Source organism: Erigeron canadensis, chromosome 5 (assembly GCF_010389155.1).
Source record: "Erigeron canadensis isolate Cc75 chromosome 5, C_canadensis_v1, whole genome shotgun sequence".
Classification (NCBI taxonomy): Eukaryota; Viridiplantae; Streptophyta; class Magnoliopsida; order Asterales; family Asteraceae; genus Erigeron; species Erigeron canadensis.
Window position 1 is genome coordinate 766354 of NC_057765.1, and position 27728 is coordinate 794081.

At 33.7% G+C, this 27728-nt stretch overlaps 4 protein-coding genes across 5 annotated transcripts; 3 read left to right on the plus strand and 1 right to left on the minus strand.

Annotated features, from left to right (window-relative positions):
• Positions 1-65: 65 nt before the first annotated feature.
• On the minus strand, positions 66-4853 carry LOC122602093 (probable protein arginine N-methyltransferase 1). 2 transcript variants are annotated; one of them, XM_043774823.1, is made up of 9 exons: positions 4556-4853; positions 3894-3904; positions 3335-3490; positions 3149-3212; positions 2917-3059; positions 2023-2110; positions 1340-1455; positions 1072-1222; positions 66-404 (listed from the first exon to the last, which is right to left on the minus strand). In XM_043774823.1, the coding sequence occupies exons 1-9, from the start codon at positions 4686-4688 to the stop codon at positions 199-201; spliced, it is 1068 nt and encodes a 355-aa protein (XP_043630758.1). In that variant the 5' UTR covers positions 4689-4853; the 3' UTR covers positions 66-198. The 2 variants fall into 2 exon arrangements, with proteins under 2 accessions (XP_043630758.1, XP_043630759.1); XM_043774824.1 differs by lacking the exons at positions 3894-3904; positions 4556-4853 and adding an exon at positions 3736-3812.
• A 3107-nt stretch (positions 4854-7960) lies between these two features.
• Positions 7961-11885, plus strand: LOC122598846. The gene is made up of 3 exons (XM_043771326.1): positions 7961-8067; positions 9922-10108; positions 11375-11885. Exons 2-3 carry the CDS (start codon positions 9927-9929, stop codon positions 11559-11561), a joined length of 369 nt encoding a protein of 122 aa, XP_043627261.1. The 5' UTR covers positions 7961-8067; positions 9922-9926; the 3' UTR covers positions 11562-11885.
• A 3742-nt stretch (positions 11886-15627) lies between these two features.
• On the plus strand, positions 15628-19787 carry LOC122602336. The gene is made up of 3 exons (XM_043775032.1): positions 15628-15733; positions 17587-17773; positions 19317-19787. The coding sequence occupies exons 2-3, from the start codon at positions 17592-17594 to the stop codon at positions 19501-19503; spliced, it is 369 nt and encodes a 122-aa protein (XP_043630967.1). The 5' UTR covers positions 15628-15733; positions 17587-17591; the 3' UTR covers positions 19504-19787.
• A 2684-nt stretch (positions 19788-22471) lies between these two features.
• On the plus strand, positions 22472-27317 carry LOC122598815. Its single transcript, XM_043771302.1, has 7 exons — positions 22472-22570; positions 22697-22829; positions 23347-23450; positions 23558-23729; positions 23835-23975; positions 24094-24319; positions 24973-27317. Exons 1-7 carry the CDS (start codon positions 22539-22541, stop codon positions 27000-27002), a joined length of 2838 nt encoding a protein of 945 aa, XP_043627237.1. The 5' UTR covers positions 22472-22538; the 3' UTR covers positions 27003-27317.
• Positions 27318-27728: the final 411 nt, after the last annotated feature.

Consider the following 27728-nt stretch of genomic DNA (forward strand, 5'->3'; position numbering starts at 1 on the left):
TAGAACCATCAACGACTGTATTACTAAAAAGCCACAAAATCATTAATAAAGGGGGACAATTTTGATACAAAATTTGATGCATAAACTAGGATTATTAAGGCCCCAGATTCCCTCTGATTTACCCTAAAAAATAATCAGCCTAACCTCAACACAAATGAGCAATTTTCTTTTACATCACGTTGGAAGTCCCCAACCGCTTCAACGCATTTTATATTGTTGAGTTCTTGAGACATTGCAACGACGGCCATTTAATGAGTACTTGACAGTGATGTCAACGTCACGGGGGTTTTTCTTGTTTTGTTCCACGGTCATAATTCCAACGACAAACTCTCCTTGGCATATAGTCAGCACATCTTCAAGATACAGCACCGTTTGTTTCCAATGTGTATACTTTGACCTTGGCCCTGAAATACAAATTAAGATCAAAAAGTAAGTTGATTGATTGAAACCATATCTCTATAGGTGGTAATTTTAACCTATCCACTAATGAATGAATCAAATAATATTGCATCTTATCTGCAACAAGTCAAATATATCTTTTAAGGAACTGGTTCGAAAGTCACCCAAATTCTTTTGTAACTGAATAGAACCTCCAGAATCATTTTAATCTGCCATAGATTTGATACCCAATTATTAGTGAAAACACTTGTTAACACTTAATACCCACCCCCACCCTTACCCATGAGATTCTGCTATGTCTTAGTCCCAGATTGGCGGATCATCCAAAGACACCAAATAGTGTGGTCAGGTAACAAATTCAAAACTCCTATGGGACTCGTGGTTACTAACCTACATCAAGTATTCAAGTTAACAAAAACAGGCAAATCACATACTGAATAAGAACAACACTATGGGCAAGCCGGACACAAACCACCTTAAATTGTCATCATCTTTTTGTCCAGCTTTTCTTTAACCCTTAACTAGTGTACTATCACATCATAAATTTAATTTGTTCAAAGATATGGTCGTAGAAGATTAAAAACATTTAAAATCAATTTTGGCGACTTTCAACCTATTTGACCTGCTAGACTCCATTTAACTTGTTAACTCTTGAAAAAGAAAATAAAGCACCTGTAGAGAACCCAGTCATTTTGTGGCACACGCTGAAAGAGACGTCAAAGTATGCAACAAAAGCATGAATATAATCATCACGTTCAGCTACAAGTTTAAAAGGGGCTGTAAAAGAGGCATCCCCTGACATCATCTTGGAGATATTCATGGTCTGCACAAAATCGCATTATTGTTAGGCAAGGACGTGTGGTTAGAGTTACCAACAAAAATAGTAAACAGCATGACATCAAAAGAAACAGGGAGTGACAAAGGCATGTATGTCAACTACCTTAAGTAACTGGCAGTTTGTAACAATCTGATTCTGGTTAACTGTGTCAACAAGAGGTTCCATCATTGACTGCTTCCTGATGCAGCTCATGTCAAAGCCGTATACATTGTTCCAAACTGTGACAATAACAAACAAAATCAGTAAAGTTGAAGAGCATTTATATAGTGATTAAGAAAACGGAAGTAGAGTTGACAATTCCACATAATTAACATATGAACGGGTTAAATCATGCTAATGTTTTATATGTAAAATATACAGCTCAAACTGTTGAACAAAAACTACAGCAGTACAGCTTAAAAGACCGCAAAATAAATGGGTTCAAAAATGATTGAAGAATGAAGAGTATATTAATGTATTTATATTAAAAATGACATCATTTGTTCAACAAGTCAGATTATTGAAAATGACAGGCTAAATATTCATACAAAACCAGATACTTCAGAAATATGGAGAACAGAATTACTGTTTACATTTTGTTTCATTGCCCAATCCACTTGACCAGCACATTTTTACTACCTCCGAACACATGAAGGTGGTATGTATGGCACACAACTTACTTTGCACACAACATGGTCAAACATCAAAAGCAGGCGTTACAACACATAGCAGTGTTTGTGATTCTTTAACTTGTGTGGTATGAAATTTGCCTCCCTTAAACAAGGATATCAGAGACAGTAGCTTACACTCAATCTTGTTCTCCTTGTACTGAGAATCCTCTATTGCCGTCAGATGAAGAGTCGCATTGTCAGGGAGAACAATTCCATCGTCAACCTGTGAAGAAGAGACAAAACAGATTCTGCATCATGTTTAGAGGTACTAGATGACTCGCATATTCTTTCTTAAAGAAAGAGTATCTAAACAGGAAAAAAAATATAAAAAGCATAAAATGTGAAGAAATATCATAAATAAGAAGAGGTGAACAAATGATAACAAAATTTAGAAGCGTATTCATAGCCCCTGAAAGTCCCTATCGCCACCAGATTTATGAGATTAGAAAACAAACTATTGAGTGCAAAAACTCTCGATAGCTAGCAATCAACAATGCAATAAACACGAACAATATATAAATAATCAGAGCCATGTCTTACTTCAATAATAACGATTACAAGTAAGGCACAAGCTCTTGTTAACTAGAAAACACGAAAACAAAGACTAGAGAGATTTACCTTAAGCATAAGGTTTAATCTCCTATTTATACTAAACATATTGGTCGAACTCAACCTAGCATGGTCGAACTCGACCACCCATGGTCAAACTCGACCTGGATGATTTCGACCTGGTCAACCCTATAGTTGACTTGGTCGTATTTGACCTTATTTCATACAAAAACATATCGTTTATAAATTAATACACCAATGACTCAAGATGACATTTCTGTTGGAACATAGCCTAGTGACAACAGGCCCCCTCAATATCTCATGGAGGGGTTAACAGATAAATAGAAAATGCATCGTAGAAAAGACTAGGGAAAGACTCACAGGAGGTGCCAACGTAAAAATAACATGATTGGACATGTGCGAAATTACAAAACTAAAAATTTAGACAGTAACCATAAGTCAAAGAGAGGTAAAACCTACCAGCCACTTATCACGAGCATACAAAACTGTATTTAACATGTTCTCATACAAAAGAAAATATCCCATCCATTCTGATACAATAATATCTACTTGAGGAACTGGAAGGTTAATTTCTTCAACTTTTCCCTTTAAAACAGTTATAACTGCCAATGTGGAAAAACGAATATCAGATTTACAAGTCAATCTACCACTATTAATATATATACAACCTTGACTTAAAAGATACTATTACCATTTGAAAAATTATTGGCTTTAACAATCTCTTGTGCCATATCAGCCATCTGTGAGCACTCGATCTGCAAACATATATATTATACACATATCTGTGATTACTATATCAATCAATTAACAAACCATGTCCTATTGAACAAAACACTGGTAGGTTATATGAACCATATGACAGAGAGATAATACACACAGCATAGACGTGCTTTGCCCCTGCTTTTGCACAGAAGAGAGATAGTATTCCTGTCCCAGCACCAACATCAAGAACAATCTTGTCCTGGAATAAATGTTTGTTCTTATATATAACATCTTGGTAGGTCTTGGTTCTCACCACGTCCTTCAGCATTTCCTGCACATGATGAAAATAAAATAAAACTTTTGCTTTCTTAAACACGATAGCAAGAAGACTCTTCCACTTAGCATAGTGTTTGGACTATACATGTATGACTTAAGTCAAACTTCAACGCACTTACTGTCTCTAGTTAACATTGTTTATGTATAAAATGAGGTAAAATTCACAAAGGTTTTTAATAAGTAGGATGGTAATATTGGTGCCAGCTATTGTATCTAATTAGCATTTTTCTGTATCGATACCTGTTATTTAACCAATTTAAATGAGAGGAAACAAGCGATGGTTGAAGTAATCATTTATGTATAGTATCAGATTATCAATAGAAAGCCAAGGTTATAAGAGGTAGCTTGTAGTCATGTCGGCATGTCGCTCTGTTAGATGCTGAAGATATTAGGCTTACCTCGTGAATACCTGCATCATGAAAACAGAGAAAGAAAAGTGTCAGCATCGAAGTTGATAGATGGAAGCGTGATTAAGATGTTACATAAGACTACTGGCTGACGTGATCAAGCTAATTTGGAATATCAATTTATAGTAAGTATTTTTACAAAATCGATGGGAAACTAAAAAGCATGAACTACAAGTTGTTCACTAAGAATCAAGTCATTGTTAACACTTAACACACGGTCCTGTGCATACTACATAAGATAAAAACTTTGGTTTTAGTAGACAAGCAGTTTAGTTACAATATGTTAGTCCTTAATAAAAGACTACTTGACTACTAATATTTTTCGTAACAAAAGGCGTATAAACATTTCAAAACATTAAAGTACAATATCCAAGATTCCAACTTGATTCATTGGTCCATTTCAATCTACAAAACCGAACCTGAATCCATATAACAGCCTTATCAACCAGACTCAAACAAACAATCAAGACATCAAATTTAACATCATCAAACATATTTAAAAGAGCTACATTTCTCAAACCATCACATTCTTTTCCTTTTTTTGAAAAAAGAAAGCATCTTTAAATGTATAAACTTGGTGGATTGACCAAACAGGTCAAATGAAACTAATTTGAAGTAAACAAACAATAATTAATGGTAAAAAGGAGTATTACCAAAATGAGAATAAGAGTCAAAGTAATAGTCAGCGCTGGTGTGATGGTCTTGTTGTTGGGCAGAAACTTGGACATCAACATTGGAAGCTTCTGTCATTGGTGATGTTGATGATGATGAGTTGTTTTGGTCCATAACACCAAATTAAACCCCCCTTTGAAATTATGTATATATATATGTGTGTGTGTTGTATATATATTTATGGAGCTCCTTGGATGTTTTTCCTTTTGATTTATTTATTAAAGGGTTTTAGAAAGAGGGGGCTATTGAATTGGCTGTTTTAGGTTTTTAAGTTAGGGTTTAAGGATTTTGAGGACCTTTACCTCTCACAAGCTTTTTCCAGCACTCTCTTTTTTACATTCTTTGACCGTAAAAATGATTTTTATTTTTGATATTTAATAATTTCTGTGTCTAAGCTAATACTCCTTTTATCTTTTTTGGAATTAACTAATACAGTTTTATTGTGTTTCAAAATTTAATACTTTTATTTCTGTTTTTTTAAGTTTAGTTACCTAATTTTTTTTTAAACGGCATTCTATCCTACTTCTACTCTTAAATTATACGTATGCCTGAAAAAACATAATTCTCGAAAAAAACCCTATAAATCCACCTCACAAATATGAAAAGTGAGACTCGAACCAGGTACATCTTCCCAAACCCCATTGACTTAGTTACTTATCTTTTATCACATTTTTTATTACTTTTAATTTCTGTTTTCTTAAGTTTATTTACAAATGTGAAAAGTGAGACTCGAACCCAGGTACATCCTACCCCTATTCTGTTTTTTATTACATTCTTTATTTACTTATTTTGGTCTTATTTATTTACCTATATTGATAAACATTGTTTGTTTGTTCTTTTAAAGGTGGATTTTGCTGGAAAATTCGTGTTGCGATTCGACAGCGAGAGGCCTAGCATACGTTTTCTTAAGCGGGTTGGCGCTAGAGACCTCCCTCGAAGTAGAAATGTCTATTTCAAATACCCGATGAGAGAAAACCTTCTATTAATCTGCCCAAAGACACGACGTTAATATGGATAAACTCACTCTCCCAGACTTAAACCTGGGTATATCCAAGTCAAACCCTTATAAAGGGACTTAATACCTATATCATCTCCAAAGCTTGAACACAAAACCTCATGTAAGAGGCAATGGTCATTCAACCATTGAGCTAAAGCTCAAACACAAACACTGTTTGTTTGTAAGTATTTATTTTACCAGCGTTTTGTTTTTTTTTCTTTGAGAAGATGTTTGGATCAGTGGATCAGTGGACTTTAAAATTTAGACTCATTGCACATGACTTTTTTTTTTGAAAATACGGGAAATACCAGAATGATAATACCAAAATGTACCAGGAATACCGGAAATACCGGCTGGTATTGAATATTGAAAATACCAGAAATATACCGGGCTAAAAATACCGGAGTACCATCCGGTACCGATAATACCGATCTGTATTTGCCGGTATTTAAAACATTGATATGTAGCAACCATATAAGCTGTAACTTACTAGCTTTTGATTAGTCGGGTACATCTAATAACCGGGATGTGAAAGTTCATTACATGACATCGATATTATACGAAACTTTTAATAACACAAATATTTAGTCATGTAATAATCTCTTTTATAATAATAATAACCAAAAACACTTACAAGTGTCATATGGTTGCCACATATACCCAGGTACACTTATTAAATGAAGTATGAAAGTTCATTATATGATATTGACATATACGAGATCTTTAAATAACATAGACATTTAGTCATCGTTAGTTACATGTACAAGTGATAATTTTTTTTAAAAAAAGTATGAAAAAGAAAAAGAAAAAAAAGAAGACAAAGAAGTAATTTGCATAAAACGTCCATGTGTTTTGCACACCAAGTTGCATAAAACGTCCATGTGAGGAAGAAAAAGACAAAAAAGCCCTCACGTGTGGGCCACGTGCAGCTTGTTAACGACAAGAAAGTAACGACGTTTAGTAAAAGGACGTAATTTGCTAATAATCCTTGCAATAGGGATGAAAAACACTAAAAAAAACCTAGAGAGATGTAAACCACAAATTTATGTAAACCACAAGGACGTTTTATGCAATTAACTCTATTATATATAAGCAAATATAATATTATTACTTTTCAACACCTTTTATTATTTATAATTTGTAAATATACGATATTATGAAACATTGATATATTATTAGTTATATATATATATATATATATATATTCGCGTAGATATAATCTAGTTATACTATTATTAATGGTAAAAGTGAAGGTGTGAAACAACCCCACTCAAATTGGGTGAAAAATTTTTCACATATTAATTTTCTAATATTTTTTTGTATAATTAGTAAATGATGGGGCCTTTATGAATTTTATGTAACGAGAGCAAGTACCCGCGCGTTGCGGCAGTGAGATGGTGGGGGTGATAGGTCATAGAGTGTGATAGCCAAATGCCTTAACTGTACGGGCTCCGCCCTCGGATTTAAAAATTCGTCGAAAGTATATTGAATGACATCTCTAATGAAAGAACATTAAATTTTAAGAACACCCATATAATTTTTATAATTTATCGATGTACGGTTTTGAGATAAAAGATTTTGAATGAATTAAAAGAAGAAATGATTTATGAAGGAGAGAGAAAAAAATGATTGGTTGAGATTTGAGGAGAGAGAAAGGGTGTTAGGTAAATATAGAATTAATATATGGGCATTTTGAAAAAGTAAATGTTGAAACTTAAAATGTAAACATAGAAGATCTGCTTTATAATATAAAAAAATATAGATATAAATAAAAAACAAAATGTGAGGAGTTTTTCACACCTTTCCTTTCCCTATTACTGTATTAATTAGATTAAAACAATAACGGTAGATGTTCAAGAGAAATTAGGTACACTTGTGACGTGTGACTTGTGACTGTGTGAGTGACGAGATGCTACGTGAATGATGCATGTTTTTTTGTTTTTTTGAACAGCAAAGATGAGATATTATTATAACACACTAGCAAGAAGCTAGTATTACAAAGTACACTGCAATTTACAAACAACAAAATCTAAGAGACACTAGATCTATAACACCAGCTATCCCAATCACAACCCACCTTGTTGACTCTATTTGAGATCCACAAGTACCCCAAAGATCGAATTTCTTCAAAAATCATTTTTGAAGATAAGGAAATCCTGTTGTGAGTCACTTTATTTCGCGCTAACTCCAAATTGTAACGCGGATAATGGCATCAAGTCATCAACCATCTTCCTGCACCTTTTATCTCATGGTAAGTAATAGTGCAAGTTAAGTAAGTCACCTTTTATCTACACGTGAATGATGCATGTGACATCAAATTTTAAAGCAGAAACGACAAAGTAAACCACAGCAGTTTTTACCCAAAAACACGCGGTAAGAAAATTCACAATCCAAAAAGTTACCGTGAAAGCATAGTTGCTTAAACTTATTTCCACACCACCAAACACACACTCTCTCCTATCTCACGAGTCCAAATCAGATTCATTCTCAATTCAGGTTTATTTCTCCCCCTTCTTTTCTTCTTCATCTTATTCATTTCACTGTAGTAATTTCTTTGATTCTCATTATTTTTGTCCAAATTTGCTTTTAATTGTTCATGTTATTTATTATATTGACTTTTTGATGCTTAAAGTTTCTTCCTTTTTCATTTGTTCTGCTGTTAGGGTTTTTTTTTTTTTTTTTTCCAATTAAATTTAAAGTTTGGATATTTATTTATTTATATTGAATGTTAATGAAATTTGTGTGATGGGTTTTGGCTAATTTTTGTTTTTTCTAGTGTACATCATGCTCTGTCATATATTTTTAATTATGATCTGTAATCTAACACTCACCCCCCATAAAATGAACATTGGAACATTATAAGTACCTTGTTTCTAATAATTATTGCTATGCTTTTAGTAATTGTAAACGAAACACATTTTCATCACTCACCTTGAACTGCTCGGGTTTCAACACGTATTATGTTTAACTTGAGCTCGTTTTAACATCCATCGTATTTCGTATATTTAAGGTCAAAGGTGGGGGGGGGGGGGTTGTTTTGTACTGACTAATCCTTGTGATTAGGGAAGCGATCTGTACACCACTAATTTTTGGCGATATACCACTAACTGTGCTTTACAGTGTTGTACTGTACAACACAATAATACATATTTGGTGGTGTATCGTTAAAAGCCGGTGGTGTACAGATCACCTCCCTTGTGATTAACACCACTCATGTGTTGGGCCTAGGGTGGTCTGGTGCAGGCACGTCATTGTTTTTGGAAATAAACTTTTTGCACTTTACAAAAATAAATGTAGAATCTTTCGAACATAATATCGTGACCTTGTGGACTAGTGTTTTAGAAAACGGATGTGAGGCCGTTGGTTGTGATGATAGAGAGAATGTATCACTTTTGTTGTTACCGTTTCATTGTTTTCCAAATTTAAAAAAAAAAGGAACCTTGTGTTTGTTGGATGCGTAGAAAAAGGAAATATCTTCCAGTTGAGAAATTAAGTTCTTGGCAATCCTATCTCTAGTATGAGCTTTTTGCACAGGAGGAGGATATGCATGGTTCATTAGGTGTGAACATGCATACCCTGATAAATTTTTAGGAGGGTTAAATACGTTGAAAAAAGTTTAAAATAATGACAACTTTCAGGTGAAATGTATCTTGTTACGATAATCCGTAACCTGGTTGTAGATTACGATTTTACTAGTATTGTGATTTTGAATGCAAACGGAGGACATTATGCGTGCACCATGTTACTGTATTTATATATCACCATCTAAATAACAGAATAATCTATTGGGGATTGATCTTTGATGGCAGTGTAAGTATATTTACTTGATCATGATAGTCTCAATTCATGATTTCAATGGTCCATATGTCTTCTAAGTATGTACCCTTTTTTGGGGTGCATCTGATGGTTGCAACCTTCATTCATAATTTTAGAGGTGGATACATGTCAAAAGTGGGCAATCTTTATTACGGTGCAAAATGAGATGGGCTGCCTGATACACATCTTTGTTTACTATATTTTGATATTGTTTATGAATTATTATTGCGAAATATAAGATGACAAAAAGTTTAATATTACAATGTCAATGTTTTTTTTAATAAATAGTGTGACGTAGGCCAGAGCTTGGAGAGGTTTGAGAATGCCCTTTGTGTAACTTTTATCTTGTTTGACCCATTTCACACTTGCTCTTTTGCTAACTTGATCCATTAATATAAAACTTTAACCTAGATTGAACTGTTCATTGGTAATGTGTTAAAATTGTCACATGTGATTAATCATTGTGTTGAAGGTTTATATTAGTATGATTGTTATGTGTTTGGATCCTCAAGTCATGATAAACTCCAATTGCAGGTAGAATGGCAACACAACTAAAGCAATTGCAAACTAAGGCATCCTTTGCTTCACAGTTCTTGTCCAAGCATGGAACTACTTATTACAAGCAATTGATGGAGCAGAACAAACAATATATTCAGGAGCCAGCCACTGTTGAGAAATGCAGTGAATTGTCCAAACAGTTGTTCTATACTCGTCTTGCCAGGTTAACTATCTTGAGCTCCCAATAGTCTGTCTTGTTTAAAGTGATTTCTTTTTTACTTGAAGGTCATTTAGCCTTTGTAACCGTTGTTTTTCTTTTTGGCCTTATGCCATATTATCTTATTTTGACATATGGGATTATTTACGTTCACGGGTTGGAAAGCTTAAAAGTGTAAGTTTCTACGACGGGTTGGGGCAGAGTGAGTTAACCCACTACTCGGCCAGCACTTTCTGTCGTTTCTTTGTTTTATAAGATGATTTAACTATGATTAAAACTATTTGTCAAATTAATGATCTAGTTTTTAGTTTTATTGAAGGAATCACTTCGGGAGATCATTACACTTTAGTATACTTTGAGCGACTTTAACTTTCAACTTGTTTTCTTATTAACTAAATTTTGCTATGTCTATCTGTTCAAACTGTTGATAGTATCATATAAAGTGAGCCTGTTTTCAAAGCAAGTTCTTTAAAATGCTTTCATAAGTTTTATAGTTTGTTTTTGTTGTAATATGTTCTCATTCTGATGCCACGATATACGACAGTATGAATGTGTACATAAATTGTATAAGGCCTTTCCCATGAACTCTTCACTTTCATTGTCAGTTGTGCCAGCTTAGCACCCCATTAGCACTTTTGGACTGACACTGTGACACACTTCTTTGTCACTTATTTGTATTATTTTTTACAGCTAAACACAACAATTAAAAAGCACATAGTTAATAAATAAAAACTTTACATTAATAAAACATAATAATAAACTACTCCTTGTCTTTGTCTCTGTAAAGGTTTCTGTTGTGAAGATTGTGCTTTTGGATTATTTGTTATTCTCTGTGTGGAGGAATGATTATATATGTCAGCATCTTGTTGAATTGTTATTTATATAATAATTATATAAGTTGGGGATATATGTAAATCTTCCCTTATTGAAGACTACAGTTCTTGACTAGCCTAGCTGGGGGATTAGTGGGTACCAAATGGTACATGGGATCAGGGGGTTCCCATCCAATTATCCCCCCACCCCCAAGTTCTTGACATGCAATTACTAGATATGTATGAAAACTTCTGGGAGTACGAGCTGTCTTGACCCAAACCTTGTTGTGCATTTGATCAAAACTACTCGAACTGTTAACTCCACCCATCTAGTGTTCCTGGTATTTGTCAATATAGTGATTTGCGTTTAAAACATTTGGTGTCACATGTGCAAGCATACGAGACTCTGCATAAAAAACAAGTTGGCCATCCTCTAATTCATTTCTTCGGTGTTTTGCAGTCTTCCTACCCGTAACGAGGCATTCTGGAAGGAATTTGCGCATGTGAAAGAATTATGGAAAAATAAGAAAGATTTGAACGTTGAACAGGTAGGGGTCGCAACTTTGTTTGGGCTTGAATGCTTTGCATGGTTTTGTGCTGGTGAGATTGTAGGAAGAGGTTTCACATTTACCGGTTATTATGTTTGAGTTTGGACCAATCTGGTTCATACAAGCTTGTTACAAATGAGAAAGATGCAAGGCCTTTCTCTGTTGTTTTTCGTATGATTATGATTGCTAATATCTATAATGCTGTCATCTTTTTGTTTTTGGGAAATTTTGAGGCCGAGAAAAGCAGTTGAAAGTTGGGATCAATAATCTGCTACATATTTGGAAAACTTGATCACATAATGTGTAATGACTATTTAGACCTATAAGTTTTGACTGTTTTGATCTGCCCATTGGTTTCAAAATATTCCAAGGATGTTAACAAATGTTCTATTTTGTTATCTTAATGTCATTTCAGTATTATTTTGTAGTTGGCTAATAATTGCTACAAGTTAATCATCTTATTTTTAAAGCCTGACTCTCGTAAGTTGCCAGTAGAGATTCCCACAGGATTATGGGTAACTGATTGCACCTTTTAAAAAGAAGCAACTCATGCATGAGAACTACTATGAACTATGGCAGTCATATAGATCACTCACACAGTAGCACATTAGTGACCACTGACGAATAAAATGTTAGTGATTGATTTTCCACTAACCCATCTTCTCTTTTAAATCTTTTTCGTTCTTGGTGTACTCTTCTAGTGTGCGGGACTCGCAAAGTTTTTTCCACCATCTATAAAAATGCCCCCATTTCCCTTCCCCTGTAATCGATGGCATGCTAAATTTGTCTATGTTCCTCCATATGTGCACTCTACACAGTAAATGGTATGCTTCCGGCATAACGGTTTTGCATGCTTTCATTAATGCCAGATCCCTGTCCGTGTGTACCACGCGCACAACAAACCCTTCACCTAACGTCGACTTCAAACACTCCAACACCCATCTATAATTATGCTCCTGTTCGCTTATGATAAACGCATATGATATGCTAAATTGTTGGAGTGACACCGACGATCTCGACCTACGACATGTTGTACAAATTGGTTTTGTACGTGGCGTCTATTTGGATAACATAAGGAAATGCACGCCACAACTTAAATGATGTCGGATGTATAAAATACAGATTCTCCAACCGACCAGATACACTGTTTGTTGTATGATAATACAAGTAATTATGCTCCTTAAGCAAACTGAACATAACTTGTGTCGGTTGAACAATATGGCGTACGTATGTCGTTTCAGATACTCTATCATAGTAAATAAATAAAAAGATATGTAAATTTGATATAATAAACCTGCATTAGAGTGTTCTCATGTTTTTCGGCCGCCTTCTTCCGCATAGCTTTTTGGAAATTGTAAATGTCTTCGCTGCGGGTCAAATTTCCTGGAAATCTTTCTTTCAATAGTTTTAACATCTTACGGGGCGTAGTACCGCGATGATATTCATCTTCCAGAAATGATCTCTCATCTTGAGTCAACCTTCTTGCATACGCGTAACCCTCCAGATTCTCAGCTGGATAGTGATTATGTGTGTCGTCTATAACAGTTACCCTCCAACCATCATCAGTCAAACGATCGATTATCTAAAGAGGCACTGACATTTAAGTGTCTTTTTAACGAGCCCTTTTTATCCTATCATCCATTTTTTTCAGAAAGATTACAGACTATCGTTACTTTGTTTTTTACCCCAGCTAAGTTGGAATTTGTTCGTCGTTTAATTAACACATAACCAAGCTGCAATGCTGTACTTTTGGCCCAGTTGAACAATTCTTCGTGTGAATCGAACACCTAAATTAGTTTTTTTTTTAAATTATCATTAAATTGTATACTTATAAATATCTAACATTTTAAATATGCAATAAATTTAACAACGAAACACAAATTAAATAGTACTAAAATATAAATTGTTTAATGATATTTTGTATAAAAAGTAATTGATTTTTTTTAATGCAAGTATTCTTTATATTAAGCGGAAAAGTAAGTGATTTTAAAAGTTAACAACGATACCTGATCGGTGTGGAAAACCATAGCGTCGTAGTCAAAATGAGGGGACGCCTCTGGTATCTCAAATTCTTCATCAAGTTCTTCTAAGTGAAGCTCAAAACCTTCCGCACCCATTTCGCCCCATATACTTTCAAAATTCATCTGAAATATATATACATATACATAAACAGTATGAAAAATTCAATGCTTAAATTTTTATAAAGATTACAAACGAACCTTTATCACTAGTATATATATACTTACTATATTTAAACATATATATATATATATACTTGAAAAACATACATATATACACCTACTATATATATTGAAAATCTAATAAACATGAACATATCTATATAAATATTAAAACAGTAGTAATCCGAATGATTTTAGAGCCTCTAAAAACTCAAACCTATTTTATAATATTGCCACATAATATTATAGCCTATGTGGCATCTCCATATTTTTTTTTTGACAATTAAGTAAAAACTATATATTACAAAATTATTATACCAAAAAATCATTTACTTCAAGGCAGTTAATTTTAGGAAAAGATACAATGAGATAATTGAAAAAAAAACTTTTGAATATTAGGCAAATTAACTTTCAAAACCTTACGTAAATTTCTTTTAAGGCAAAATTTTTAACATTAATATAAAAAGAATTTATGAAATTTAGGTATAGACACTAAGGTAGTTTTTTCATTCTTTAGTTTCAATTGCCAATCTGAAAATATAATATTTATGTTATTTGTATACCATTTCACTTAATATTTCTTGAAGTATGAGTGGCGATTCATAATTACTTTTTTTTAAATAAAAAAATTCTAAGTCCCTGGAAACTTAAAATATAATACTTTTTTTTTTTTTTTACTATAAAGAGTATTTCACAAAGCGTTCCATCATATTTCGTGTTTCCTATTTTCTTTAATTTTTACGTTAGATTGTATTCTTAATTCTGACATGGTTTATTTGTATTTATTTAATCCTTTTCCCTCTAATTTTTATTATAAATTATAAGTTATTTGGTGAGTTAAATAAAATGCATTCCTTTAGTGAAACGTAAAAGTAATAATTATAAAAACAGTTAACTATACATATTTTTTATTGACATTTAATTATCATCAACATATTAACAGCCACGTAGAGAGTACTTAACCATTTTCAAAATTAAGCCTATGTTAAAAATTTGCCACATCAAATTTATTCTATATGACATCTCCATACATATTTTATTAATTTTTTTAATATTTTTAGTTATATTTATAGAAAATTCGGGAAAAAAAAAAATAATCTTCCATCAATATTAGCAAATCTTATATATATAATCACAATTACAATTATACAATTCAATATTAAATATAATATTATTAATACTATTATAATTATTTATTGCGAAAAGTATTATTATCGATAATTTTATTAATGTGATTAAATATTATCACATTTTCACATTGTTTTATCTTTATTCTTATATTTACAAAATAAAGAATATTAGTTAAAACTTTGTTAAGTGATTGTTTTAAATAACCGCACATCGTGCGGGTAAAAACCTAATATATCTATATATCTATATATACCTATAAACATGAACATATATATTGAAATTCTAAACAAAAGTCTATAGAAAACATAAACATGAATATATATATATATATATCTATAAACATACCTTATTGGTCTTACGAATGTGTGAAATGAAAGCGAAATTATATGAAAATGACGCTACGCGAGTTTACATATATAGAAATATCCGTACACTGTGGACTTGATGGTCCACAGTGTACGGGTATGTACGAAGGAGTTTTTGCAGCGAGGGTTGCTGCAATAAGTCTGGTCAGATTACCAGAATAGTGGTTGGGTCACCAGGCGTCATAATTTTATGTAATAAAAAAAATAAAATGTGTGGAGTTTTTCACACCTTCACTTTCCTTATTACTGTATTAATTAGATTAAAACAATAACGGTAGATGTTCAAGCCCTATTACTGTATTAATTAGATTAAAACAATAACGGTAGATGTTCAAGAAAATTAGGTACACTTGTGACGTGTGACTTGTGACTGTGTCAGTGACGAGATGCAACGTCAATTATGCATGTGACATCAAATTTTAAAGCAGAAACGACAAAGTAAACCACAGCAGTTTTTACCCAAAAACACGCGGTAAGAAAATTCACAATCCAAAAAGTTACCGTGAAAGCATAGTTGCTTAAACTTATTTCCACACCACCAAACACACACTCTCTCCTATCTCACGAGTCCAAATCAGATTCATTCTCAATTCAGGTTTATTTCTCCCCCTTCTTTTCTTCTTCATCTTATTCATTTCACTGTAGTAATTTCTTTGATTCTCATTATTTTTGTCCAAATTTGCTTTTAATTGTTCATGTTATTTATTATATTGACTTTTTGATGCTTAAAGTTTCTTCCTTTTTCATTTGTTCTGCTGTTAGGGTTTTTTTTTTTTTTTTTTTTCCAATTAAATTTAAAGTTTGGATATTTATTTATTTATATTGAATGTTAATGAAATTTGTGTGATGGGTTTTGGCTAATTTTTGTTTTTTCTAGTGTACATCATGCTCTGTCATATATTTTTAATTATGATCTGTAATCTAACACTCACCCCCCATAAAATGAACATTGGAACATTATAAGTACCTTGTTTCTAATAATTATTGCTATGCTTTTAGTAATTGTAAACGAAACACATTTTCATCACTCACCTTGAACTGCTCGGGTTTCAACACGTATTATGTTTAACTTGAGCTCGTTTTAACATCCATCGTATTTCGTATATTTAAGGTCAAAGGTGGGGGGGGGGGTGTTTTGTACTGACTAATCCTTGTGATTAGGGAAGCGATCTGTACACCACTAATTTTTGGCGATATACCACTAACTGTGCTTTACAGTGTTGTACTGTACAACACAATAATACATATTTGGTGGTGTATCGTTAAAAGCCGGTGGTGTACAGATCACCTCCCTTGTGATTAACACCACTCATGTGTTGGGCCTAGGGTGGTCTGGTGCAGGCACGTCATTGTTTTTGGAAATAAACTTTTTGCACTTTACAAAAATAAATGTAGAATCTTTCGAACATAATATCGTGACCTTGTGGACTAGTGTTTTAGAAAACGGATGTGAGGCCGTTGGTTGTGATGATAGAGAGAATGTATCACTTTTGTTGTTACCGTTTCATTGTTTTCCAAATTAAAAAAAAAAGGAACCTTGTGTTTGTTGGATGCGTAGAAAAAGGAAATATCTTCCAGTTGAGAAATTAAGTTCTTGGCAATCCTATCTCTAGTATGAGCTTTTTGCACAGGAGGAGGATATGCATGGTTCATTAGGTGTGAACATGCATACCCTGATAAATTTTTAGGAGGGTTAAATACGTTGAAAAAAGTTTAAAATAATGACAACTTTCAGGTGAAATGTATCTTGTTACGATAATCCGTAACCTGGTTGTAGATTACGATTTTACTAGTATTGTGATTTTGAATGCAAACGGAGGACATTATGCGTGCACCATGTTACTGTATTTATATATCACCATCTAAATAACAGAATAATCTATTTGGGGATTGATCTTTGATGGCAGTGTAAGTATATTTACTTGATCATGATAGTCTCAATTCATGATTTCAATGGTCCATATGTCTTCTAAGTATGTACCCTTTTTTGGGGTGCATCTGATGGTTGCAACCTTCATTCATAATTTTAGAGGTGGATACATGTCAAAAGTGGGCAATCTTTATTACGGTGCAAAATGAGATGGGCTGCCTGATACACATCTTTGTTTACTATATTTTGATATTGTTTATGAATTATTATTGCGAAATATAAGATGACAAAAAGTTTAATATTACAATGTCAATGTTTTTTTTAATAAATAGTGTGACGTAGGCCAGAGCTTGGAGAGGTTTGAGAATGCCCTTTGTGTAACTTTTATCTTGTTTGACCCATTTCACACTTGCTCTTTTGCTAACTTGATCCATTAATATAAAACTTTAACCTAGATTGAACTGTTCATTGGTAATGTGTTAAAATTGTCACATGTGATTAATCATTGTGTTGAAGGTTTATATTAGTATGATTGTTATGTGTTTGGATCCTCAAGTCATGATAAACTCCAATTGCAGGTAGAATGGCAACACAACTAAAGCAATTGCAAACTAAGGCATCCTTTGCTTCACAGTTCTTGTCCAAGCATGGAACTACTTATTACAAGCAATTGATGGAGCAGAACAAACAATATATTCAGGAGCCAGCCACTGTTGAGAAATGCAGTGAATTGTCCAAACAGTTGTTCTATACTCGTCTTGCCAGGTTAACTATCTTGAGCTCCCAATAGTCTGTCTTGTTTAAAGTGATTTCTTTTTTACTTGAAGGTCATTTAGCCTTTGTAACCGTTGTTTTTCTTTTTGGCCTTATGCCATATTATCTTATTTTGACATATGGGATTATTTACGTTCACGGGTTGGAAAAGCTTAAAAGTGTAAGTTTCTACGACGGGTTGGGGCAGAGTGAGTTTACCCACTACTCGGCCAGCACTTTCTGTCGTTTCTTTGTTTTATAAGATGATTTAACTATGATTAAAACTATTTGTCAAATTAATGATCTAGTTTTTAGTTTTATTGAAGGAATCACTTCGGGAGATCATTACACTTTAGTATACTTTGAGCGACTTTAACTTTCAACTTGTTTTCTTATTAACTAAATTTTACGATGTCTATCTGTTCAAACTGTTGGTAGTATCATATAAAGTGAGCCTGTTTTCAAAGCAAGTTCTTTAAAATGCTTTCATAAGTTTTATAGTTTGTTTTTGTTGTAATATGTTCTCATTCTGATGCCACGATATACGGCAGTATGAATGTGTACATAAATTGTATAAGGCCTTTCCCATGAACTCTTCACTTTCATTGTCAGTTGTGCCAGCTTAGCACCCCATTAGCACTTTTGGACTGACACTGTGACACACTGCTGCCAACAACACTTCCTCACTTCCTTTGTCACTTATTTGTATTATTTTTTACAGCTAAACACAACAATTAAAAAGCACACAGTTAATAAATAAAAACTTTACATTAATAAAACATAATAATAAACTACTCCTTGTCTTTGTCTCTGTAAAGTTTGTATATAAAAAGTATTGTTTTTGTAGTGAAAATGTGATAAAAACGGAAATATGGATGTGTGTATTTATGGTGGTAAAAAGGTTTTTCATTTAAAAAAGGTAAATTTACCTTTAAAAGTACTTTTTTAAATGGGTGTGACAGTCAAATGGACCCAACGATCTCTTCCACTCTAACCGAAGAGTTCTTCGGTTTCAACTGAAGGGGCCATTGGCTCCGGCCTAAGAGGTTCTTTGTTAGTTTATGATCACATTACCTTAATGTCTCAAAATAAAACTTCGTAACTAAGGTTTCTGTTCTGAAGATTGTGCTTTTGGATTATTTGTTATTCTCTGTGTGGAGGAATGAATATATATGTCAGCATCTTGTTGAATTGTTATTTATATACGAGTAATAATTACATAAGTTGGGGATATATGTAAATCTTCCCGTATTGAAGACTACAGTTCTTGACTAGCCTAATTATTCCCCCCCACACCCCCCCACCCCAAGTTCTTGACATGCAATTACTAGATATGTGTGAAAACTTCTGGGAGTACAAGCTGTCTTGACCCAAACCTTGTTGTGCATTTGATCAAAACTACCCGAACTGTTAACTCCACCCATCCAGTGTTCCTGGTATTTGTCAATATAGTGATTTGCGTTTAAAACATTTGGTGTCACATGTGCAAGCATATGAGACTCTGCATAAAAAACAAGTTGGCCATCCTCTAATTCATTTCTACGGTGTTTTCCAGTCTTCCTACCCGTAACGAGGCATTCTGGAAGGAATTTGCGCATGTGAAAGAATTATGGAAAAATAAGAAAGATTTGAACGTTGAACAGGTAGGGGTCGCAACTTTGTTTGGGCTTGAATGCTTTGCATGGTTTTGTGCTGGTGAGATTGTAGGAAGAGGTTTCACATTTACCGGTTATTATGTTTGAGTTTGGACCAATCTTGTTCATACAAGCTTGTTACCAATGAGAAAGATGCAAGGCCTTTCTCTGTTGTTTTTCGTATGATTATGATTGCTAATATCTATAATGCTGTCATCTTTTTGTTTTTGGGAAATTTTGAGGCCGAGAAAAGCAGTTGAAAGTTGGGATCAATAATCTGCTACATATTTGGAAAACTTGATCACATAATGTGTAACGACTTTTTAGACCTATAAGCTTTGACTGTTTTGATCTGCCCATTGGTTTCAAAATATTCCAAGGATGTTAACAAATGTTCTATTTTGTTATCTTAATGTCATTTCAGTATTATTTGTAGTTGGCTAATAATTGCTACAAGTTAATCATCTTATTTTTAAAGCCCGACCCTCGTAAGTTGCCAGTAGAGATTCCCACAGGATTATGGGTAACTGATTGCACCCTTTAAAAAGAAGCAACTCATGCATGAGAACTACTATGAACTATGGCAGTCATATAGATCACTCACACAGTAGTACATTAGTGACCACTGACGAATAAAAAGTTAGTGATTGATTTTCCACCAGCATAATAGCTTTAGCCAAAGTATGTTGCTAAATCTTCACTCAATTAGATGATGTGACAATTTGCAAAATGATAGAAGGCTCATGCAAGTATTGACTCCCTTAGCTGCCAGGCTTATAAGATTGAAGTGTTGGGAGCTGGTTTGTCATTCACAAATGTTCACTCTTTTTTGTGGCACCCAATGCTTATATGACAGTTTCAGGTAATATTATAAGCTGCTTTATATTGAGCTTAACATCCGGTGATCCTCCTCTGAAATAGGAACGTTTAAGCCTATTAGATCCGTCATCCTTGAATATATCTTATCTAGTGATCCGCTTCTTGAATATATCTTATCCGCCATCTGTTCTTAACCAAAAAGTTGCTTGGTTCAACATACCACTTATCTTACTCTTAAAACCTATACACAAACATAGATTTTTTTTTTCTCTCGTCTCTTTGACTTAACAGATTACCACACCACTATGAACACAACCTTCTGCCAAATGTACTACAACCCCAAATCTTTGTAACTTTCATTGTCGTATTGTGCAGAAAAACTGCTAGTATAATCAAGTTGAAATGATTTGTCAAGAAACCAATTATGTGATTATAAGCTCGTTGTGCCTGAATGTTTGTCATTAGTTTTTTAGAGATGGCTATCCTTTATCTTGTATGTATAATATATGTGAGAAGATATTAGACATAATTTTTACAATTGTGGCTCGCCAAATCTTATGTTTGTATAGGAGTGAAATGTTCATTTACAAACTATTTTTCATTTCATTTTATTTTATTTTATTTTTTGTGAAAATTAGAAAATAAATCATATCCATTCATGTTATTGATCTAAATGTTAGGATTAAATACACTCTCTCCTCCATCTTCTCCGGCCAGTCGGCCACCACGACCATCATCTCTGACCACCACCACCACAACCATCATCTCTGATCCAAATTTGTCTCTCTCTTCTCTTCTATTCATGGCGCCAACGCCGACAACAGCAAGGGCGGAGCCCGTATCGTATCCAACCACCACCATCTCTTGGATCGCTGCCCATCAAATCCATACGATTTTCATATGCGTCCGGTGACAATCTATTTAGAACGGATAAAGGTAATTCCAAACCGAATCCATCAAAAAACGAAACTGATGTTCACACAAATTATTTATCTATAATGGTTTACACAAGTCAACTTTTGATTTTCTTTTACATTTCAATTTAAAAATCTGATCATTATATAATTCATACTGTAACGGTGTACACAAATCAATAGTTTTTTTTTTCCACTAAAAACTGTATTTATTTCGAATGTATGATGATTAACGAATGAAAAGTTGGTAATGTTTAGATCTAAGATTTATTTGAAATTATCAAAGCTTAGAAGTCTTGGAACTTCACATTATTATTATTTGAGAAAAGGTGTCAAATTTCATTAGACATATATGGGGGGCCATTAGCCGAAAAAAAGTAGATGCCCACATGTCTTATATTCTTAACCTATGGTCCCATGAGTCGGTTCCTAGTTAGTCAACTCAGCCAAGCAAACCAAGCACGAAATTAGACCTTCATTTTACATCTCAAAACTCAACTAGTTGACGTTGACTAAACAAACCTATGTATATTGTATTAGTATGGCGTTCGCTTGTTCTTTTGTTTTGGTGGAAATTAGGATGAAAGAAATGGTTGTCAACTTGTCAATAAAAACTTGTTAATATTCTTTCAACTGATATATTTTATGAATAAAAAATTAATGTTAAAACAGAGAGGAAAAAGAAAAAAAAGTTGCATTACTATCATACTAATTGAAAAACTTATGTTGCTATGGCTAAAGTCCTGTGACTTGGATTAGCGGTAACTAGTCTAGTATTTGGATGAAACAGATATCATAAGTTCGATTTTTATCCCATATAAAATTTTATTCTACCATTTTAGTAGAACTGAAAGTTAGTTCTCTACTTAAACGGAGGTAAATGTTATTTATATCTTAACACGTGAGATAGGCCCAAAATCCAAAATGGGAAGTTACTTTACATTGCTATGGCCAATTAAAAGCAATTAAAAAATAGAGTAAAATGGATCACTTTTGAAAGCCGCAGTTTTTGTTGGAAAGAAATAAACTTTCCAGAAAAGGATTGACGTCAAGTAACTACGAAACACGTAAGCATCCAATCCAGCCACCATCATATCAACATGCTTTGGGCTGGTTTGACTTTTATTGTTGGTCAAATCTATATTCCTTCAAAAAAAGAGTTACCAACTTCCATTTCAAAATCATTCAATCAATTCAGTATTATTAGTTAATGATATTCTTTAATTTTCCTTTCATTTTCAATCCATAATAATAATAAAAATTTCATTCATTTCATTTTCATAATTCCATACGTTACAATTTCCAAAAGTAAATACTAAATTCTATATGTATATATCCCAAAACTCATCATCATTGTAATCAACTAATCATCATCATCTTAATCAAATAGTAGCTGATTACATTTACAAAATGCTTAATAAGAGATTCAAAATCGCTAAATGGTACTTCACTTGCTTACTTTATTTTTTGTGATATAGATATAGATATATGATGTTATATAATTGTTGGTTGACTTTGAGCTGTTTGATTGATTTTATTGTATTTGTATTAATAATATGTATATACAGTAAGACGTCGTTAAAATTAGCGACGTCACGGATAAAGTTGATGAGGAATAAGAAAGGAGTACAGATAATTCAAATGAAGAAAGAATTAGCTCAATTGTTAGAATCGGGTCAAGATCGAACTGCCAGAATTCGAGTATGTTTTTTTTTCTTTTTTATAATTTAATTTCTCTACATTTATTATTATGTTAATTTGTGTTTTTGATGACTTGCACTTATGTTTACATGGAATTGTTTGCAGAAATTACAGTTTTTCTAAGAGGATTTTTTATCTTGATTTTTTTTTATAAATGTGCTGACTATAAACAAAAATTAGTTTCTTATTACCTAGAAGGGAAAATTCTTGATAATTATAAAGGCGGTTTTTAAATAAATAGTTATAAACTTTTCTTTAAATGAATGTTCCCCTTAAAAACTCAAGTTTGACCATGTATTCATTAGTATATGTTTAGTACATCTAAAAGATAAACAATTATATTTAGTCAGTATCGGATTAGAAAGTAATGGTTTTATTGGATTTCTTAACCCTTATTTCATACTTGTTTTTCTTTAATTTGTTTCGAAAGAGATTAACATCTTTGTCACCTTGTTCGGCAATATTTGTATGGAGCTTCCTTTTCTATTTTATACTTAATTCAGTAACACTGTATCAGGTTGAACATGTAATTAGGGAAGAGAAGCTGGTTGCGGCATATGATTTGATTGAAATATATTGTGAACTTATTGTAGCACGCTTGCCTATTATCGAATCCCAAAAGTAAGCTAGCTTATCTACTTTTCTAATGATGTTATTCACTTATTTTTCACTTTAGTAATGTAGTTAAACTTGCAAACTAATAATCTGTTGGTGAAATTTTGTTATAGAACTTGCCCTATTGATCTTAAGGAAGCAGTCACGAGTGTGATATTTGCAGCTCCTAGATGTTCAGATATAACAGAGCTTGTAGATGTTCGGAAGAATTTTACAGCAAAATATGGAAAAGATTTTGTTTCTGCAGCTCTTGAGCTGCGCCCTGACTGTGGTGTTAACCGCATGGTATGTTTTCTTAAAAGGTTATAGCAATACAGCAGAATTAAATTTCCTAATACAAAAATATCAACGCTATCGTCATATTCTAATAATTATATATGATATATGCAGCTAGTTGAAAAATTATCTGCAGTTGCACCAGACCTGCAAGCGAAAATGAAAGTGTTAAGTGCTGTGGCAAAAGAACACAACATCAGTTGGAATCCAACTTCATTTGAAGAGAAAGAATCAAAGCCTCCTGGTGACTTGTTGGTTTGTTGAAATTGTTTTTGTTTTCCGTTTCTAATTATCTTATTCTTCTTATGGCTATAGATAGTAAAATTAAGAATTTGAAAGTGTATTCTTTTATTGACTTGATTTTTTTGAGCAGAATGGACCCACGAACCTTGAGAAGGAGAATGCGATGTATGTCGATCCGAAGATCCAAACTCCGGATTTCCAGAATGTCCACAGCCATGAAGGAATTCCAAATGTACCTCTTGACTTCTCTCAGCAAAATAGAAGATTCACACTAGATGCTCAAAATGAAACTACTGCGGATAGTAATGGCATTCAGTTGTCTGCTTCTGCTAATCATGATGACATAAGGCCTACAGGTATAACTCTATGGTATTTACTTATAACATATATCTCCAATCTTCATCGACAAATTTCTGGAGTAATGGCTATTGACTTTAGGCCACCAGTTGGTTGGAAAAATGTCACTTAGACCGGTTAACTATAAAAAGTTAAAAACTAGGTCACCAGATAAAGTATTTCATTAGGTTCTACACTTCTACTACACCAAATCCCGACAAAATAGCTAACTGATGAAATACCCTGATTTATATCTGTTTAGCAATAAAAACTATGAACGTCAAGTCCTTGACATCTAAATTTTTGAGGTCATAGGAAAAGCTAGAGTTCAAAAGGTATAAAACCCTTTCAGTCGGGGAAGGGTTCGGGTTGGGTGCAGTGATGGGGGATTGGTGAAGCTTTACAGTACACATATAAAGCTTACTGTATTAAATTGTGCATAGTATTCTTTATTTTGAAAAACATAAAAAGTTCAATTGAAGTGCATATTAGCTTAGTGGTCCTGTATCAGTTTGTCACAATTTATTCCCAGAATTGTTGTAAATAAGCCCTATTGAATAGTTGGGTGTTATCTGAACTTCAGACACTTGTGTAGTTCATAGGCATTACCCTTATATGGCTATAGTGTTACCAATCATGGATAATAATTTTCATGATATTTCTTATCTATCAGGAATGACCTTTGGGATGATGAACATGAAGCAACCCTTCAATAGCAACAGTGATGATTCTTGGAATATGGAGTTCAAGGATGCTACTTCTGCAGCACAGGCAGCTGCCGAGTCTGCAGAACGGGCTAGTATCGCTGCTAGAGCAGCTGCACAACTCTCAAGCCAAGGGAAAATTACCCGACAATATTCAACTGAATCACAGAAGTCGCATATTAGAGAAGAACAGCCTCAAGTTTCTATTACTTCAGAATATCCCGGTCAGGGTCAGTTTAAATATGCATATAATGCCTCTTTCAACAATAGAAAGCCGATGATACATAATGAACATATGGATCCAAGCGCAAAGAGTACTTCACCAAAAGCCACCAAAGGATCAAGCAGTTTGAGATCCAGAAACGGTTCAGTTGACAAGAGTTCGGTGAATCACATCCATCAGGCAGATGGGTACTTTGAAACAAATGAAGACCAAACTCATTCTTCTCCTGAAATTAGTTTAAAAACTGAATCTAGAGATCGGTTTACAAGTGGTAACAAGGAAGGCTTTACATTTCCTCCATCTCGTTCACATTCTAGCAGGGCTGGGGATGAAAGTGACCTGTTGACTTCCGACTCACAAAACGTCGGTAAAAGAACTGTTCTTGATCAAGGAAACCTGTCTGGAATCAAAAAGGGGAGCCCTTATGGGGATGCTAATAGAGATGATGAAACAGACTCTGATGATGATGATCCTGGACGTCTTAGGTTTGATATGGGATTTGAGTATGATGAAGGCGAGGCGAAGTTGTTTTTTCCATCTCCAGACAGGGAAACTATACATCCTCTAGAAAATTCGCAAATTTCAAGCCCGAAACGGAATTCTTCAAAATCTGTGGATCTTTCCAATGGACCAGATTCTGAAAGTGAAAGTGAGACAGAAAAGTCACGTTTTAGTGGGAGAAAAAAGTTTACTTCTCCGCGTAAACACGGTCTTTTGTCTACACATCCAGAGCCAGTATATGTAGAACCCTCACCAAATGTTAATTCTAGAAAATCTCGAATTGAGTTGAATGATTTGGTTGAAAGTGAAAGTGAGATGGGAAAACCAAGTCTTAGTGAAACAAAGAAGTTCACTTCTTTGGGTAAACACAATCTTTTCTCTAAGCATCAAGTTTCGTCTGACGTAGAATCATCTCCAAAAGTTAATTCTAGTCAATCTCAAATTGAGTTGGATGATTTGGTCAAAAAGGATAGCGACTTTCTAAATCAATCTGATGATTTAGATACTGGGGAAGAGTTAAAATTCGAAACATTGACAGGTGACCTTCGAAAAAATGGTAGAAAGTACCCACCTTACACAGAGAGCGCCTCACCTTCATCCAAGAAGTCCGTTGAAGAAAGTACGATAAAAGGCAACTCAACTTCTAAACATTCTATCAATTTGAGAGCTGGCAAATTGGTCAACAAAAAAATGAATGTATCTACTTTAAGTTCTGAATCTGATTCAGATGAATTTTCAGTACAACCCTTGAAAAGTAAATCACAGTTTGCGCCTCCTGATGCCTTTTTCAATAGGGATGAAATTGATTTAGAGGAAGACATTCCAAAACGTATGTCCAGTGGTAAAGTTCATTTGGGTTCCGGGCTATCTCGCAGAACAAAGGGTCAGGCTGAGCCCAAGGCTAATACAATCACTTTCAATCAATCTCCAGCAAAGGGTCGGTCCTACACTGAAAACTTCAGGAAAAACTCAGACAGTAGTACTGAATCAAAAACGAGTAGCATTTCAGCAGAACGAAAATCCAGCACACCTTTTAAACAAGAAGCGTTTAGAACAATGCCAGAGCCCAAGATTTATGAAACACCACCGAGTCCTCCAAAAATGATGGCAGAGTCTGGTAAGACAGAGGAACCAAAAACAACGAATCTGACTTCCAACAGTTTACCTGGAGAAACAAATAATATAAAGAAACCCAGTCATGTTCATCCAAAGCTCCCTGATTATGACTCTCTAGCTGCTCGTATCCAGGCTCTACAGAAAACAAATCGTCAATGAGTGCCTGAAGTTTTATTTGCATATACTTGGGATGAAATTTTACACATATATCGAGTTTTCAACTGCATAAAAACCCTATTCAGTTTCAAGTGTTTTTTTCACACACACACACACACACACGCACACACACACGTATTCAAACAGTTCGTGCATATGTGTTTTGTTTGTTTTTCGAACAGCAGATGATCATTTTTACATATACAGCAGGTTGGAAATGAGAGTTTGTCGGTACCAGTAAACTTCATTTGATGTCCTTATAGTTTATACATGAACTCAAGAACATGGTATTTTATAAAATTTCTTTGATTCTTTGAATGTTATTTGTTGTTTGCTCAACATAAACTTTTCACCTTTCACTTTGTTACGGATATCATACAAACAGAAGGGAAAATTTGGTTTGTAAAAGGAAGATGGTAAACCAGAGCTGTATACTGAGCCCGAAGGCAATGGCAAAAGCTTTGATTCCTTGGCCGGTGCTTGAATTAATTCGGGGAATGCTTTGATAGCTTCATAGTGCTACATATCCTTGTAAGTTTATATAGGGTAGCTAACTAGCCAAACCGAAGTCGAGCTTCATTTGATACATGGCTTGAAAAGCTCAATAAGGATTCAGGTTATATTATAATAAAGTCGAAGAAGCCAAGTTTTGCTCCCAAATCACGATTTTTGTTGAAGGACAAACACCCTCGAGAAATACGAAGTCATGTTCGTCCAAAGTTTGCAGAT

Coding starts and splice junctions, on each gene's coding strand:
- LOC122602093 (XM_043774823.1), bottom strand. CDS start 4,688: ATGGACCAAAACAACTCATCATCATCAACATCACCAATGACAGAAGCT. Junction 3,060..3,148: donor AGCCAATAATTTTTCAAATG/GTAATAGTATCT, acceptor CCACATTGGCAG/TTATAACTGTTTTAAAGGGA. Junction 1,223..1,339: donor CAAACTGCCAGTTACTTAAG/GTAGTTGACATA, acceptor GATTTTGTGCAG/ACCATGAATATCTCCAAGAT.
- LOC122598846 (XM_043771326.1), top strand. CDS start 9,927: ATGGCAACACAACTAAAGCAATTGCAAACTAAGGCATCCTTTGCTTCA. Junction 10,109..11,374: donor TTCTATACTCGTCTTGCCAG/GTTAACTATCTT, acceptor GGTGTTTTGCAG/TCTTCCTACCCGTAACGAGG.
- LOC122602336 (XM_043775032.1), top strand. CDS start 17,592: ATGGCAACACAACTAAAGCAATTGCAAACTAAGGCATCCTTTGCTTCA. Junction 17,774..19,316: donor TTCTATACTCGTCTTGCCAG/GTTAACTATCTT, acceptor GGTGTTTTCCAG/TCTTCCTACCCGTAACGAGG.
- LOC122598815 (XM_043771302.1), top strand. CDS start 22,539: ATGCTTAATAAGAGATTCAAAATCGCTAAATG. Junction 23,451..23,557: donor CCTATTATCGAATCCCAAAA/GTAAGCTAGCTT, acceptor ATTTTGTTATAG/AACTTGCCCTATTGATCTTA. Junction 23,976..24,093: donor AGCCTCCTGGTGACTTGTTG/GTTTGTTGAAAT, acceptor TTTTTTGAGCAG/AATGGACCCACGAACCTTGA.